This window comes from Ciconia boyciana, chromosome 2 (assembly GCF_034638445.1).
Source record: "Ciconia boyciana chromosome 2, ASM3463844v1, whole genome shotgun sequence".
NCBI classification, from domain to species: Eukaryota; Metazoa; Chordata; class Aves; order Ciconiiformes; family Ciconiidae; genus Ciconia; species Ciconia boyciana.
This window is the reverse complement of record NC_132935.1, coordinates 26334092-26347172: the sequence shown is the minus strand read 5'-3', so window position 1 is coordinate 26347172 and position 13081 is coordinate 26334092. Positions and strand designations below refer to the sequence as shown.

At 42.8% G+C, this 13081-nt stretch overlaps 1 protein-coding gene across 4 annotated transcripts; it reads right to left on the bottom strand.

Annotated features, from left to right (window-relative positions):
- Positions 1 to 2: 2 nt before the first annotated feature.
- On the bottom strand, positions 3 to 11385 carry TP53INP1 (tumor protein p53 inducible nuclear protein 1). 4 transcript variants are annotated; one of them, XM_072852180.1, is made up of 5 exons: positions 11283 to 11385; positions 8338 to 8621; positions 7528 to 7879; positions 5815 to 5848; positions 3290 to 3452 (listed from the first exon to the last, which is right to left on the bottom strand). In XM_072852180.1, exons 2-5 carry the CDS (start codon positions 8447 to 8449, stop codon positions 3435 to 3437), a joined length of 516 nt encoding a protein of 171 aa, XP_072708281.1. In that variant the 5' UTR covers positions 8450 to 8621; positions 11283 to 11385; the 3' UTR covers positions 3290 to 3434. The 4 variants fall into 4 exon arrangements, with proteins under 4 accessions (XP_072708279.1, XP_072708280.1, XP_072708281.1 ...); XM_072852181.1 differs by having other exon boundaries at positions 7528 to 7876; XM_072852178.1 differs by lacking the exon at positions 5815 to 5848 and having other exon boundaries at positions 3 to 3452.
- Between the last annotated feature and the right edge of the window lie 1696 nt (positions 11386 to 13081).

Here is a 13081-nt window from a genome sequence, read left to right as displayed (position 1 = left end):
GACAATTTTTAATAGGCCATTTTTTATTGAGAGTTAAGATCATGTCTCCCCACAGTGCGCAGAACGCACTATGAAAACAAAATACAGAAGATCGCTTTAGTAAATACACACTGGTTAAGCAATGCTACTTTTTGGCAAAGTGCTGTATTTTGTCGGTTTTCAGCTTGTGTTAAACTATTAAAAATAAGAGCCAGACATTCTTTCATATCAAAAGGACTGCTACAAATAGAGAATTGGCTCTGGAGAGAAGCTGCCATATATGCATAGACTGATGTACAGTATCAATCCTAACTGAAATGTCCCTTTTGAATCTTCAAGTTTGCTGTGTAGAAGGCACAGTTTAAAATGCAAATCTGTCTATTGACCAATACATATGAAAATACAGTTTCAGCAAGATTCATGAATATCAATCAGTATGAGACAGTGCAAGGCCTCCACTTTTACAAGAAAAAACACACACTTGAATACAATTCAAAACCATATAAAAAGCCACACAGCTCACTATTAAAACAGAAAACCAAAACAAATCTAATTGCCCAATAACTCCAGGCAGAAAACAGGGCTAAACCAACATAAATACGTAAAACAAATTAACAAAAAGCCATTGATGCAGTACTATCTCACACAATAATATGGTTTCCAATATTACAAATTGAGAAGCACAGCTTTGTGCAACAAAACAGTTTATATCCTGAAAGATATAGGTTTTCATCACCAGAAAGTCATCTAGTAATGTAGTATAAAAAGATCAGTATCTCCCAATTCTAGGAGCAGTCTAAAGTTGCATTTACTTGCCTACTGAGAAGAATGGACCAAGGCTCTTATTGTAATGCCTGGGAGCCTTATACTCTCAACTCCATCTCCCCATTAAGAGTTAAAGGATTACTTACTCCTTCCAACACGGGGAGGTGGAGACTCCATCTTCCTTCATTTCACTTTAAGAAAATTAAAGCTGAAGGAAAGTAGTTACTTTTATATAAAGAAAAATAAAGGAAAGCAAAGAATTTTCCTGAGCTAGAAAGTTGGCAGCGAGGAGAAGGAAGTTTAAGCTGGGCAAAAAGTTGGAGTGATAAAGGTAAATAATCTGAGGCAAGTAAGAGTACTTGTGAACAGAGGAGATATTGGTGAAGCTACAGCTATTTGCAGATAAACCAGCGTATTTGGACCACAAATTGTTGTATGGACATAGGCACATACTGCTGAAGAGAGTAGTAACAAAATCTGTTTTGGAAACTCATGATGTGACCAGTTTTGTTTTCTTTCACTGTCTATGTGAATTCAATGTGTCTTAAAAAAAAAAACTAGTGTAACCAGGAAAGCACCTCTTGCTTTTATGCATTTAACTATGCCAACATCCCTTCACAACAGCCCTAACTAATCCCAGTGAAGCAGCACATCTGCAGTGAAACAGAGGTTATAAATGTTGTTTCCTGTACACTAAGTATGTGCCACAACAATTCCAGCTGCAGAATGTGCAACAGTACCACTACATCAAGGTTAATCCAAATTGTTGGGTTTTTGCTTCAGTGAAATTGAAGCATTTGGATGAATTTAAAATACTTCATAGGTCTGGAATAATTCACATTATTGATCTTGCCTAATTTAAAAGACTCCTGACATGACTCCTTATACTAACTTCTGCATAAGGACTACTGGAAGACATGGTTGAACGTAATGTTAACACTTTAATGCCCTAGGCACTAAACACAAGGAAAAAAACAGTAAGTCACATCAAGCACTGACAGAAAAGGGGAATAAACTTATACTTCCCCCCTTCTTTCAGTGCAGATTTATGCTTCCTCACCTCCACAGCCATTTAATCTACTTCCCAGATTGATCTATCAGGGTTTGGCATGCCATGTGGCTGCTGTGTAATACACACTCTTTGTTAACAGGTGAACTTTACTTTTTTTTTAAAGTGCCTGCCAACTTCCAAAACATCTCACACAGTGTTCTTAAGAAAACTACTTGTTAGTTTTGAATGGCTTTTCTTTCCTATTGGTCCACAGAATTGTTATCCAGTCCTTCTGCCCCCAATGGGCTAGGAGAACAACCACTGCCGATCTATCTCGATTTTCATACACCCTGTTATCACTGTGTTTAGTTCTGTAAGACAGTTTTTCAGCATGCTCTTCTCCCTGCCACACACTGCCCTTCATTTCCAGTCACAATTAACTCAGACTTCATTTTCATAGAGAGAAAGAGAAGATTAGGAGAACTTCTGATAAAACCTTCCTTCTAGCTACTTTGGAGCTACCCTCAATCTGTAAATACAAGACAATCTAACAGCAATTAGCAGCTCAGAAATACCTATCCATCAGCCTGGCTTCTTTAAAGAGCAGTCAGCTACTGATGGGATTAAAAGAATGGTCGATCCACCATCTTTTTCCTTTAACTAGACTAGAGATTAAATGAAACAGGGTAGGGGAAATACATCTTTCAAAGCCAGAAAGAGTTGGAGAACAGGAGTAAGAACTCAAACTGTACCAAGTGAAACCCAGTTCAGCAGTCTGGGTTGTGCGTCTGCACTTAACCCATAGGTCCACTTTTCCTTCCACTCCACTGTGAGGTACTACATCCGTAACACCAGTGCCATATCATACTGCAACAATATTTGGGGGATATTAACCCTTTTCTGATACCCACATGAAGTACCCAACACACCTACACAGACTCCACTAACACAAGTAGGTACTAGGAAATTTAGATTAGATGTCCTTTTTGTAACAGTTCAGCATAGCTATGTAATATCCACTGGCAGCTATAGTATTTCCTTGTTAGAAAGTAATCATATGCGCTGAATACAGACAGATACACAAGCTGTCAAGTACTGGTCTTTAAAGCATACAGCTAACCTCAAATTTTCTAACTCCACTTCGATTAATGCAAAATGTAACTGATTTCCATCTCAGTTAAGTTTCTTTAAAATACCAACTAAGAACCCATCTATACATCATAGTTTATAAAACAGCACACAAACTATCGTACTGATAGGTTTCAAAGACATTGATATTTAACATCAACCTTTAGCACTTGCTGCAAGATGTTCAGAGATTTATGTGTCATTTCAAAAGAATGCAACACTAGTTATGATTGCGTTTGAAGGACTGATGATCAGCTTCAGATTGACCACACTTACCTATGCATGAAAACAAGAGCAACCTAAAAACTATTAGACTGTAGATTAAAACCACGAGAGCCATCAGTAATTGAACTGACGCTGGCAAGGCTGGTGAACAAACAGTCCGTTGTGCTTGATTTGCCGAGAGTGGCAATCCCTGGTGAGGTTTTGGCGACGGAGACCGTTTCTGTTGAGATAGTGTCTTTCATTATGTTCTTTTATCCAGTGGGTAGGACGAAAGCTCTTGTTTTTTTCCAGAAAAGTTGAACGAGTAGCAAGAGCTGTGACGTAGCAGTGAACACGCTGTCCCGTTTCATTTTGGGCCTCCAGTCTAGAAATGTAACAAGCAGATATCAGTCATTACTGAGCTGCATTGGAAAGACATGCAAACTACTGAGGGCAGGAGAACATGGACATCAACATCCAGCATTTCAAAAGGGCAGGAAGTGGGACAGGTATTTGGGCTGAGGCAAGGTCAAGCCACTTTAGGAAAACCGCACTGGTCAGTAATGTGTAGTGCTAACTCACTTTTAGTGTGAAGGCATCAACAGTAGCCTTTGGACTTTTGGTGTATTATGCTATTGCATCCTTCCTTCCCCACCCCATCTCCCCAAGCCCAAGATGCAATATAGATCAGAAATATAAGGCAATGTGTGTCACACTGCTCCAGCTTTAGAAGACTTGGGAGTTATCCACTAGGTGAAGTTTGGTTTAAAATCATCTTGAACATAGGTGGTTCAGTCTGGAAACAGAAGCACACTAATGAAACTGTGTTTGGACTGCCAAGTAAAGGACACAAGTAAATCCAAACAACGTTCATGCAGAGGAATGGGAAAGACAGACCAGTTGTGACACACACAGGAAATAACTTAGAAGGATTGTTCCTCAACCAGCCCTCTAGATTTCATGAGCAGAGAGTCAGCAGTTTCGCAAACCCTTACTCCATCATGCACTAGTGAAAAACAAACCAGCAGCCTATGCAAGCAGGGACTGACATATTGAAAAAGGACTTCCCTACTTGACAGAACAATCACTGGTGTTTCCTGAAACTTCCAAAGTAAAGCTAAAAATAGCCTGGCAGTTTTAAAAGCAAAGCAAATCCCAAGTCCAAGTGCCACGGCTGGTGTGAGACCAGTGTCACCAGAGTTACTTGCCTTCTCTCTCCCCACCCAGGACCCAACTAGCTGTCAACTCAGCTTTCAGGTGCCCAGAAAAGGTGTCTGCAAGACCAGGAGCTTGCTCAGGTATGAGCAAGAGGTCTCTTGGGAAGTCTTTTGCAGCACTAGCATGACTCTTTAGTAGAGTCTCTTCCGGAAGAGCTTAACTTGCATTTATTGTATAATGTCTCTGTAGACATAAGTTTGGTCTGCTGTGCCCATGGTACACCCTTATAGCCTTGCTCTTGAGGGGACTGCAGGTGCCTGGCACAGAATTGAGCTCTTCTGCCTCCCCCCACTCCACACTGGAACGAAATACTCCCTGTCAGCAAGGGAATATTCCCTCCCTTCTACTTTTTTCTTTTAAATCCACTTGCTTTTGCCTCTTTGAGTAGCTTGATATGACTGACTGAAGCCTACAGACTCCAGAACAGCCACGTGTGACATGCTGCTTTTCCCCTGTTCATTCACTGTCATTAGGATATTGTCCTAAACCTAGGACTTGAAATATGAAGCAAGAAATAAGCTAATAACACAGTACAAATCAATTCACAGTACCTTGTAAACACTATCTATGCAGGTTACACCAGTTTAATTTACATGAGGGTGCCTGCAAATATGGGGCTACTGTTTTCTATATGGGGTGATCCCTTAAGATGTTCAGCTGTGCTAACGGTGGAACTCCAAATGAAGCCTTCCTGAGGAAAGCCATAAGGAGCTAGGAACCCATATTTCCCAAGCATGCCCTTTCTGCACGGCATTAGCTAACAGAGGGCATCAACTGCTAATACAAAGTGTTGTGGTTTGTTATGGAAAAATATTACTAACCTGACAAACAGGGGGAAGTTTATACAACATCCTTTTGCTTTGAATTTAAAAGGACCAAATAGATTTCCTTCACAAAAGAAGAAAAACTGGTTTAAAATTTTTGGTTGAAGATATTTAAGCTTTTTCCCCTCTTATCAAATACCCTTCCAGCACCGGTTTGCAAACCAACACTCTTCTACTTGCCATCTTAAAGTGAAACTGTGAAAGCAGAGGAATTAGCTAAAAGGCCACATGCTCTTCCAAAATGTAGCACTTTGGTATCTTAGTGGTTGTCTTTGGTAGCCTGGCACCAGTGAGCCCCAGGCAGTGAGAGAACAGGACTGATGAGCCTCCACCAATATTATCAAAATGTAATTTTGGAGGGGCTGTGTCTAAAGCCAGACTGCTGCTACATACATTCACTGCTGCACCCCCAGCATCTATTTTGCTAGAAAGCATAAGTGTCCTGCTAGTCGCACTATAGAGCCAGACTTCACAAGAAACATTAAAGGCTTCAGACCCCACCCCAATTAATATTTAAGTAATTTTTCTGCACTTAGCATTTTGGCTTGTTAAAGCAGATGTAGTTAGGCTTGATCAAGTAACATCATTTGGCACAAAGGTTAGTCCTAAAACCAGTATTGTTTTGGCAGACAAGGCTCTAGAGGAAGCAGTGTTGCTGGCAGCCTGATCAAACAAAAAGCACTGTCCCACAACAGTAGTACTTACTGTGCCAGTGTGCCTTAAGCAGCTTTTCTTGGCCCTACAATGTTAAATGGCCAAACATTAAACCACTAGAGACTTCAAAACGGCTTTTGAAACTTACTACATTATCAGTGTAATTGATTTTCCCAGTTTCTGTAATCTACCTCAGCTTCAGGCTTAAGTCTACTCCCAGTTCTGCCACCCAAAATAACTCTTACACAAAAGCCTAGATCCTCTGACGAAGCAACAGCACAGAATTCAGTGTGAAGAAACTTACTCGCACACCAGCTGAGGATCACCACACCTCTAGCTTCCCAACATATTGAAGCAGCTTAACTGTACAGCATAATATAACACAAGATTCTTCTCTAGAAGAATTTATACCAGTATCCCTAGTTCACAAGTCACTGAGAAAAGTCAGAATCTTACTTTGCATGTTACTATCCAATTTAATCGGTATTTTAGATAAACCGATTTACTGTCTCTCACTAGGGTATGCCTCACAGCCTACAGTTCTCTTGCAGATTCCTTCAGACCCTCATTTTAAGTGCTGTGTGCTCATAGCTTCCCCCTGATTTAAGGTAAGCTAGACCCTTGCTGCTTAACATCACAAACTGCTCTCCCCAAGTATTTATACAAATCCCCTGTTCTCCAAGATTAATGGTATCAACACTATACTTCAATATTATAATACAGCAGCATGTCATCTCAGTGTCACACATTTCTTTGAACTAAGAACTTTAAATATGGCAAGGAGGTCAGAAAAGTCAATGGGCATCTACCTACAGCAACCCTACCACTACACTAAGTTTTTTCCCTGTGTTACAAAGCTTAGATACCACGATTTTTTTTTTCCCCAATCATTTCTAACTGTAAGCATCAGATGGGAGAAAAAGTCAGTCTTTGTTATTAACCAGGATTCACAAAACATCCAATTATTTCCAAATCAATGAATCCATGGGCAAGTGTGGAGTCATGATGGCAAAAACAGTGTATTTGTATACATCTATGTATACTATACTCGTATAGCTGTATATACTGCACACTTACCACCAAAGCAGCAGTGCACGGCAAACATGCATCTGCAATAATTCCACACAGCTGGATCTTTAGGACCCCAAAATCAAACAGCACCACTTCTTACGTTGCTAAAAGTAGAAGTTTGCAGCATAATTTTTTTTACCTTGAGGGGAGTAAGTTTTGTAGAATATTTCAGTTTGCTTTTGTTCCACAAGCCACCTGTGGAAAAATTTAATCCTGTCCTAATCTATCACTAAGTTGAGGAACAAAAAATACCAAAACAGACTTCCCTGTCAGGATAGTTAAAGCAGTATTTTTTCATCTCATAAGGTGACTAAGATGGTACTCACTAACAGTTATGAAAAATACACATAGCTATGGAGGGGGCAAAGTGCTTTCAAATCTACATTATCAGCTATACGATTAGCTGCCACCAGTTTCAACAGGAGTGGAGCGTATTCTGCAAGGGAACAATCAGGCTTCATAAATATTCATTGCAGTGTCAAAACAGCACACCCAACTGTTTCCTGACAGTCATCTTTTGTAAGATTTTTCTAAGCAGGCAGGCAGCCTGGACCACCCTACCCACCTTGTGTATTCATGCTTTATTCACTTGCTCTGAAATAAGCTGGAGCATTCAGTATTAGGTGTCTAAGCTGATCAAGTAGAAACCAGATATTTTCAGCAGAGCTCCTTGACAAGAGAAGTCAGACATACCTGGGACTACCTGGGCTGTGAAACTCCTCATCTCCACATCCAGTCTCATTAAGGCTGTGACAGGTATTGTGGACAGCATACACAGACATGCTGGGATGCTCTATTAGGAGGTTCTCCATCGGACTAGTTTCCACTTTGATAGTGGTTAATCCACCTGCAGTAAAACATGGGGGAGGGGTGATAAACCAGCTCTCCTCCATGGGACACGACTCAAACTGGATGAAGCAAGACTCGCTGGCCTCCGGCAAGTGTTCCAAGGGAGACGGTAAACAAGAGAAGACGGGCGAGCCATCTGCGGCCGATGCTTCAGTGATGTCCGCTTCCTCCGCGGAGCAGTTAGTGCAAGTGTCTGCTGTAGGTGGCCATTAGTCAGTGGAAAGGAACCCACGGACGTTGGTGATTGCAGGGGGTCAAAAACAACAAGGTTGCACGTAGCCAGAAACGGGATATAAAAAAAACAAAGAAACAGAAATAAATCCCTATCAGCACATATACATTTTTTTTTTTTAAAGCAAGGGGAGGGGAAAAGGGAGTTCCCTGACAAGCCACACTAGACACATAAAACAACTGTTATCAGTAAAGCAGTACAATTGCGTAATAAGTCAAACATATTTTATGTGTACAAGTGGTTCTGCTGAAGCCTGTGTCAGGCTTATAAACCTGACATCATTTTTCTCAGTTTACATAACATGTTTTGGTACATTTGTTTGGAAGGCACCCTACGCTCTGATCCACGTTGGTTTTGCTTAGGTAAAGTTTCTCCCAAGCTACTGGTTTCTAAGCAGAGCTTACGTTTGACAGGCGTCTTACCTATAAAGTCAACCAGAATCCACTCATCGTCTTCTTTCTCACTGAACTCTGGCTCTTGGCTGGACAAGCTATTAATCTCTCCCATGAGCATGTTATTTAACCTCTGGAACATTACTAAGGCAGGAACAAGACTTTGGCTGGTAGGTCTTTATATCCAAGGTTCAAGGCACAGCTCACACTGTACTAGAAGAGTGGCATAGACTTGAGATTAAAGTGCATAGATGCTTTATCAGCTTAGGTATGGGACATGCAGAGGCATGACTGGTAAACAGTTTATGTGAAACCTGGAAAAAAACAATGACAGGGGTTTTAATGACAAAGCAATAGGTAACATCCCTAGGGAACAAATTAAAAATCCTCTTGTTAATGTAGTCTGAGGCACCAGTGAACATTTTTCCCTAAGAGGAGAGGCAGCTTCACTGGCATTCACCATTCCCTCCCAGCTAGACACAGAAAAAAGCCCAGGTCTCTAGGTCTCTCCTCAGAGCTGAGCACCTTCCTCTAGATCCTCTGCCCTGTGCAAAGGTCTGTTCAGCTGTCGGTCCCCACCTTCTCCTATGGCAGGAGATGTAGATGTAACCACCATAAGCCTGAACTCTACATTTGACAGTTAAGATTAAAAATCCTGTTACTACTGAGCAGTGGAACGTTCAACCACCTCAGATCAGCACGATTACAGCCTTGGAATATTTATGTATGAGCCAATAAATAGAAGCCATTAAAATAGCTGAACAAGTAAAGACTAAATTGGTGAATATTTTTCACATATAACTACAAGTTAATTTCACCTTAGTAATATTTGAATTATCACAGCATGTCAGAATTATTACAGACTAAATATCTTCTTCCCTATTTAATTTTTAAACAGGTATTAAACAGAGGGTATGAGTGTCTGCATTCAGAAACAGAAAGGGAGTAGGACACACTACACTAGACAAACCCAGCCATTAAAAGAAGATACAGCCTATGAAGAATATTATTTAAGGCCAGTATACCTGGCTCCATCCTATAAATCTCAAAGCACACTGAAGGGTCATTTTGGCCTCCAACATCATCTTACCCCAGGACACTAGACCCCATCACCTACTTGTTCAATGCAAGGACAAGCACCTGCTCCATACAATACTGCTCCTATAGACATCTATGCAGCTACCTCCTTATTCAAACACCGCAAAAGGATAGGATTAGAATTTAAAGGAGTCTTCAGAAGCAAAATGAAAAGGTGCAGCGTAACTCAAGAAGTTATGCACTCTAGTTCTTCGACAGGAACTATCAGCCGCAGGAAAACACAAGACTAGGAACAAATGGCTCAGCTGCAGTAGTGATAAAAGGCTGGTTTTTAGGACCACACTTGAAAATGAAACATCTGGGCTCTCTTAAAGAGAGCTACAAGAACGATCAGAAGTCTAAAGAAAAATGTCAAAATTTAAAAAATGGAAAGGCTTAACAGAGGGAAGGAAAAAATGACAACAGTAGTCAACTATGTAAAGAAAGAAGCAAACATTTATTCCTTTCTTCTATACTCACAGCAAGCAGAAGTGGCTTTTAACTGCAGTAAAGTTCAATTTTCAGTGGTTACTAGCAGGAAACATTTTTAACCATTAAGGTTGCTAAGCCCTGGATAGGTTACCTAAGGAAATGCTGAATGCCCACAGTGTTGCTAAGCATCTTCTTGAGAAAGTTTGAGTGCTCCAGTTATAGACAGAGCTTGCTACACATAAGGACAGGGACACTAAGTGAAAGCTTGAAGTCTGTAGCTTTCCAGTTATCTTCCACATCCATCCCTAACCCTCTTCTGGCACAAGGCCTAGGAACAAGACAGTTCTTTTTTTCTTTAGGCTACCTAGCAAGCCATAGCATAATTGCTGATCAGCACTGGCTTTCCCCATATTCCCACTGCCACACGCATGTGTTGCCTCTTTCCCAGATCTAGACTGGAAGTACCTGCAGGCAAGGGCTGTCTTTTTGTTCTGCATGTAGAGTGGAGCAAGATAAGAGCTCACACTCCTATATGAAGGCTCTACAGGCATCACAGCAACACCAAATAATTAACCTCTAACAAGGAAAAAGGAGATCATTGCTCCTGAGAACATAAGCTAAACAAACTACAGCTTTTGACCCATAAACATCATTCTCTAGATCCAAAGCAGGTTGTCGCATTTTTCCCCCTCCCCCACCCCAAGGAGGATCCAAAAAACCATCTGAATCATTTAGAAAGTGGTCAACATTTTGGCACCCTTTTGGACAACTGCCTTTAAAAATGCCACACTTGCACGCTGTTGTGCAAGTCAGACGGGGACCAAGAAGTGACGCTGTTATCAAGGGCCATCACTAAGGGAGGCAAACGAGGCTGAAAGAGAGGTACCCTAGTCCTTAGGCAGGAACTATCAGCTGCAAGAAAAGGCAAGACTAGGTACAACTGGCTCAACTACAGTAGTGATAAAAGGCTGTTACAGACAACATATCCAATGCATGTCAACAATATTGTGCTGTTGCATGAAAAAAAAGGTGGGTTTTTTTTTTGCTTTCTACTCTAGCAAAGGAGATGGGGGGAGGCTAAGAAAGAAAAACCGAAAAAAAACACCCCGCCAAATCACTTCTGCGGTTCTCTACGAAAGCCTGGCTACTGATCTCCTTTTAATTACCACCAGGAGGCTCCAAAAAGCCGCTTTCAGCGGAGCCGGCGAGTGACCCGGCAGAGCCCGCAGCAGCAGCTGCGCACCTTCCCGGCCGCTCTCCGGAGCCCAGCCCAGCCCAGCCGCTGGGCGGGGAGGGAGAACACAACTCCCGGCTGCTGCTCGACAACCGGGAAAACCCTCCCGAGCCTCGGTGTTCTCCGAGGAGCCAGAAGCCGGGATGGATACACGGGGAGAGGAGAGCTCCGCTGCTGCCTTCCACCGACCCCACCAGCGAGCCGGACCTCGGCCCCAACACAACAAACTCACCCGTACCGCGCTGCTCCCGGCTCCGCGGCCGCGCCGACTCCGCGCCCCGCGGAGCCCTTTGTTGTTATAGCCGCGGCGCGCAGCTGACGGCCCGGCCGCCCCGGCCCCGCCCCTCCCCGCCCCTCCGCCAATGGGCGCCGCCGGCGGCTGTCGCTAACGCACGTGACGGGCGGGCAGGGCCGCTGCGGGGGGAGCGGCGGGGCGGGGCGGGCGCGGGGGCGGGGCGGGGCCGTACGGCCCCGCCCCGCCCCCGCGCCCCCCCCGCCCCGCCGCTCCCCCCGCCTTACCGGAGGCGGTGTCTGGGGATAAATTTGCTAATTTTGGGGAAATAAAGTGCTGAACACACCGTGTGTGTGTGTGTGTGTGTGTGTAATTCCGTTAAGGTGGTAGTTATACGGTTAACTTGGGCCGCAGGTGGTTAGGAACAGAGGTAATTAAGGATACAAAAATCTTAATTAATAACGCAATTACATACGCAGATTAGTTATTCATTAAACACGCGTGTTTAATTAGTCATTAAATATTGCCCAATCTTGATTTATAGGGTGGTTTGGGTTGAGAGGGGTCTTCTAAGAGCATCCAGTCCAACCCCAGTCAGGGACACCTTCCACTAGAGCAGGTTGCCCAAAGCCCCGTCCAACCTGGCCGTGAACACTTCCAGGGATGGGGCATCCACTGTCTCTCTGGGCAACCTGTTCCAGTGCCTCACCACCCTCATCGTAAAATATTTCTTCCTTATATTCAGTATACTCTCTTTCAGTTTAAAATCTGTTCCAGCATCTCACCACCTCTATGTCCAACCTAAATCTACCCTCTTTGAGTTTAAAACCGTTGCCCCTTGTCCTGTCACTACTGTCACCTGGTAAAAATTCTGTCTCCGTCTTCCTTATAAGCCCCCTTTAAGTACTGAAAGGCCGCAATAACGTCTTCCCGGAGCCTTCTCTTCTCCAGGCTGAGCAACTCCAACTCTCTCAGCCTTTCTTCATAAGGAGAGGTGTTCCAGCCCTCTGATCATTTTTGTGGCCCTCCTCTGGACCTACTCGAACAGGCTGATGCCTTTGCTGTGCTGAGAACTCCAGAGCTGGACGCAGAACTCCAGGTGGGGTTTCACCGGAGTGGAGTAGAGGTGCAGAATCCCCTCCCTGGACATTTATTAGGCTGAAGCACCTTAGTTGGGCTGTAAAGTTTCCAAGTCACACATCTGAAGCCCTAGAAAACTTGTGCATTAGTTCACTTACCCCATCCACTCCCTGTTTTTCTTTAAGGAAAAAAAAAGAAGAGGCGATGAACATAAATGCAGTGCTCTTCTGAGAGATGAACAGCTAAAAGGAAAGGAATTTCCAGGCAGTGAAGTTACAGTCCAGGACAGTTGGTATAGCCATGCTGCACACCTTCAGTTGCTTAATATAACTCCGAATATATCAGAGTGTTAATAGTCGCTTCAGACTGCAGTGAATGCCAGCCGGGCAAATATCTGCACCCTTCGGAAGATGCTGAAATAAAGGGGTGATGTGTAGCCAAACTGTTTTACATGCAACACATCTTAACAATTTAGGATTTTTCATGGTTTCAGTAGAGCTGAGTAACCTGATTTATAACAAGTGAAGATAACATCCTCTACTAAAAGGTGTGCAACATGAGTGCGTTACAGTTGCTGCAGTCCAGATGAACTTCTTGATCTTTTAACCTCAGTGTTTAATAATATCTTTTTTGTACACTTCTTTTTTTTCTTGTAAGGACAAAGCTTTTCTATGTAAAACAAAATGGAGAAAGTAAATTTTGGAAAAACACTGAAAAGT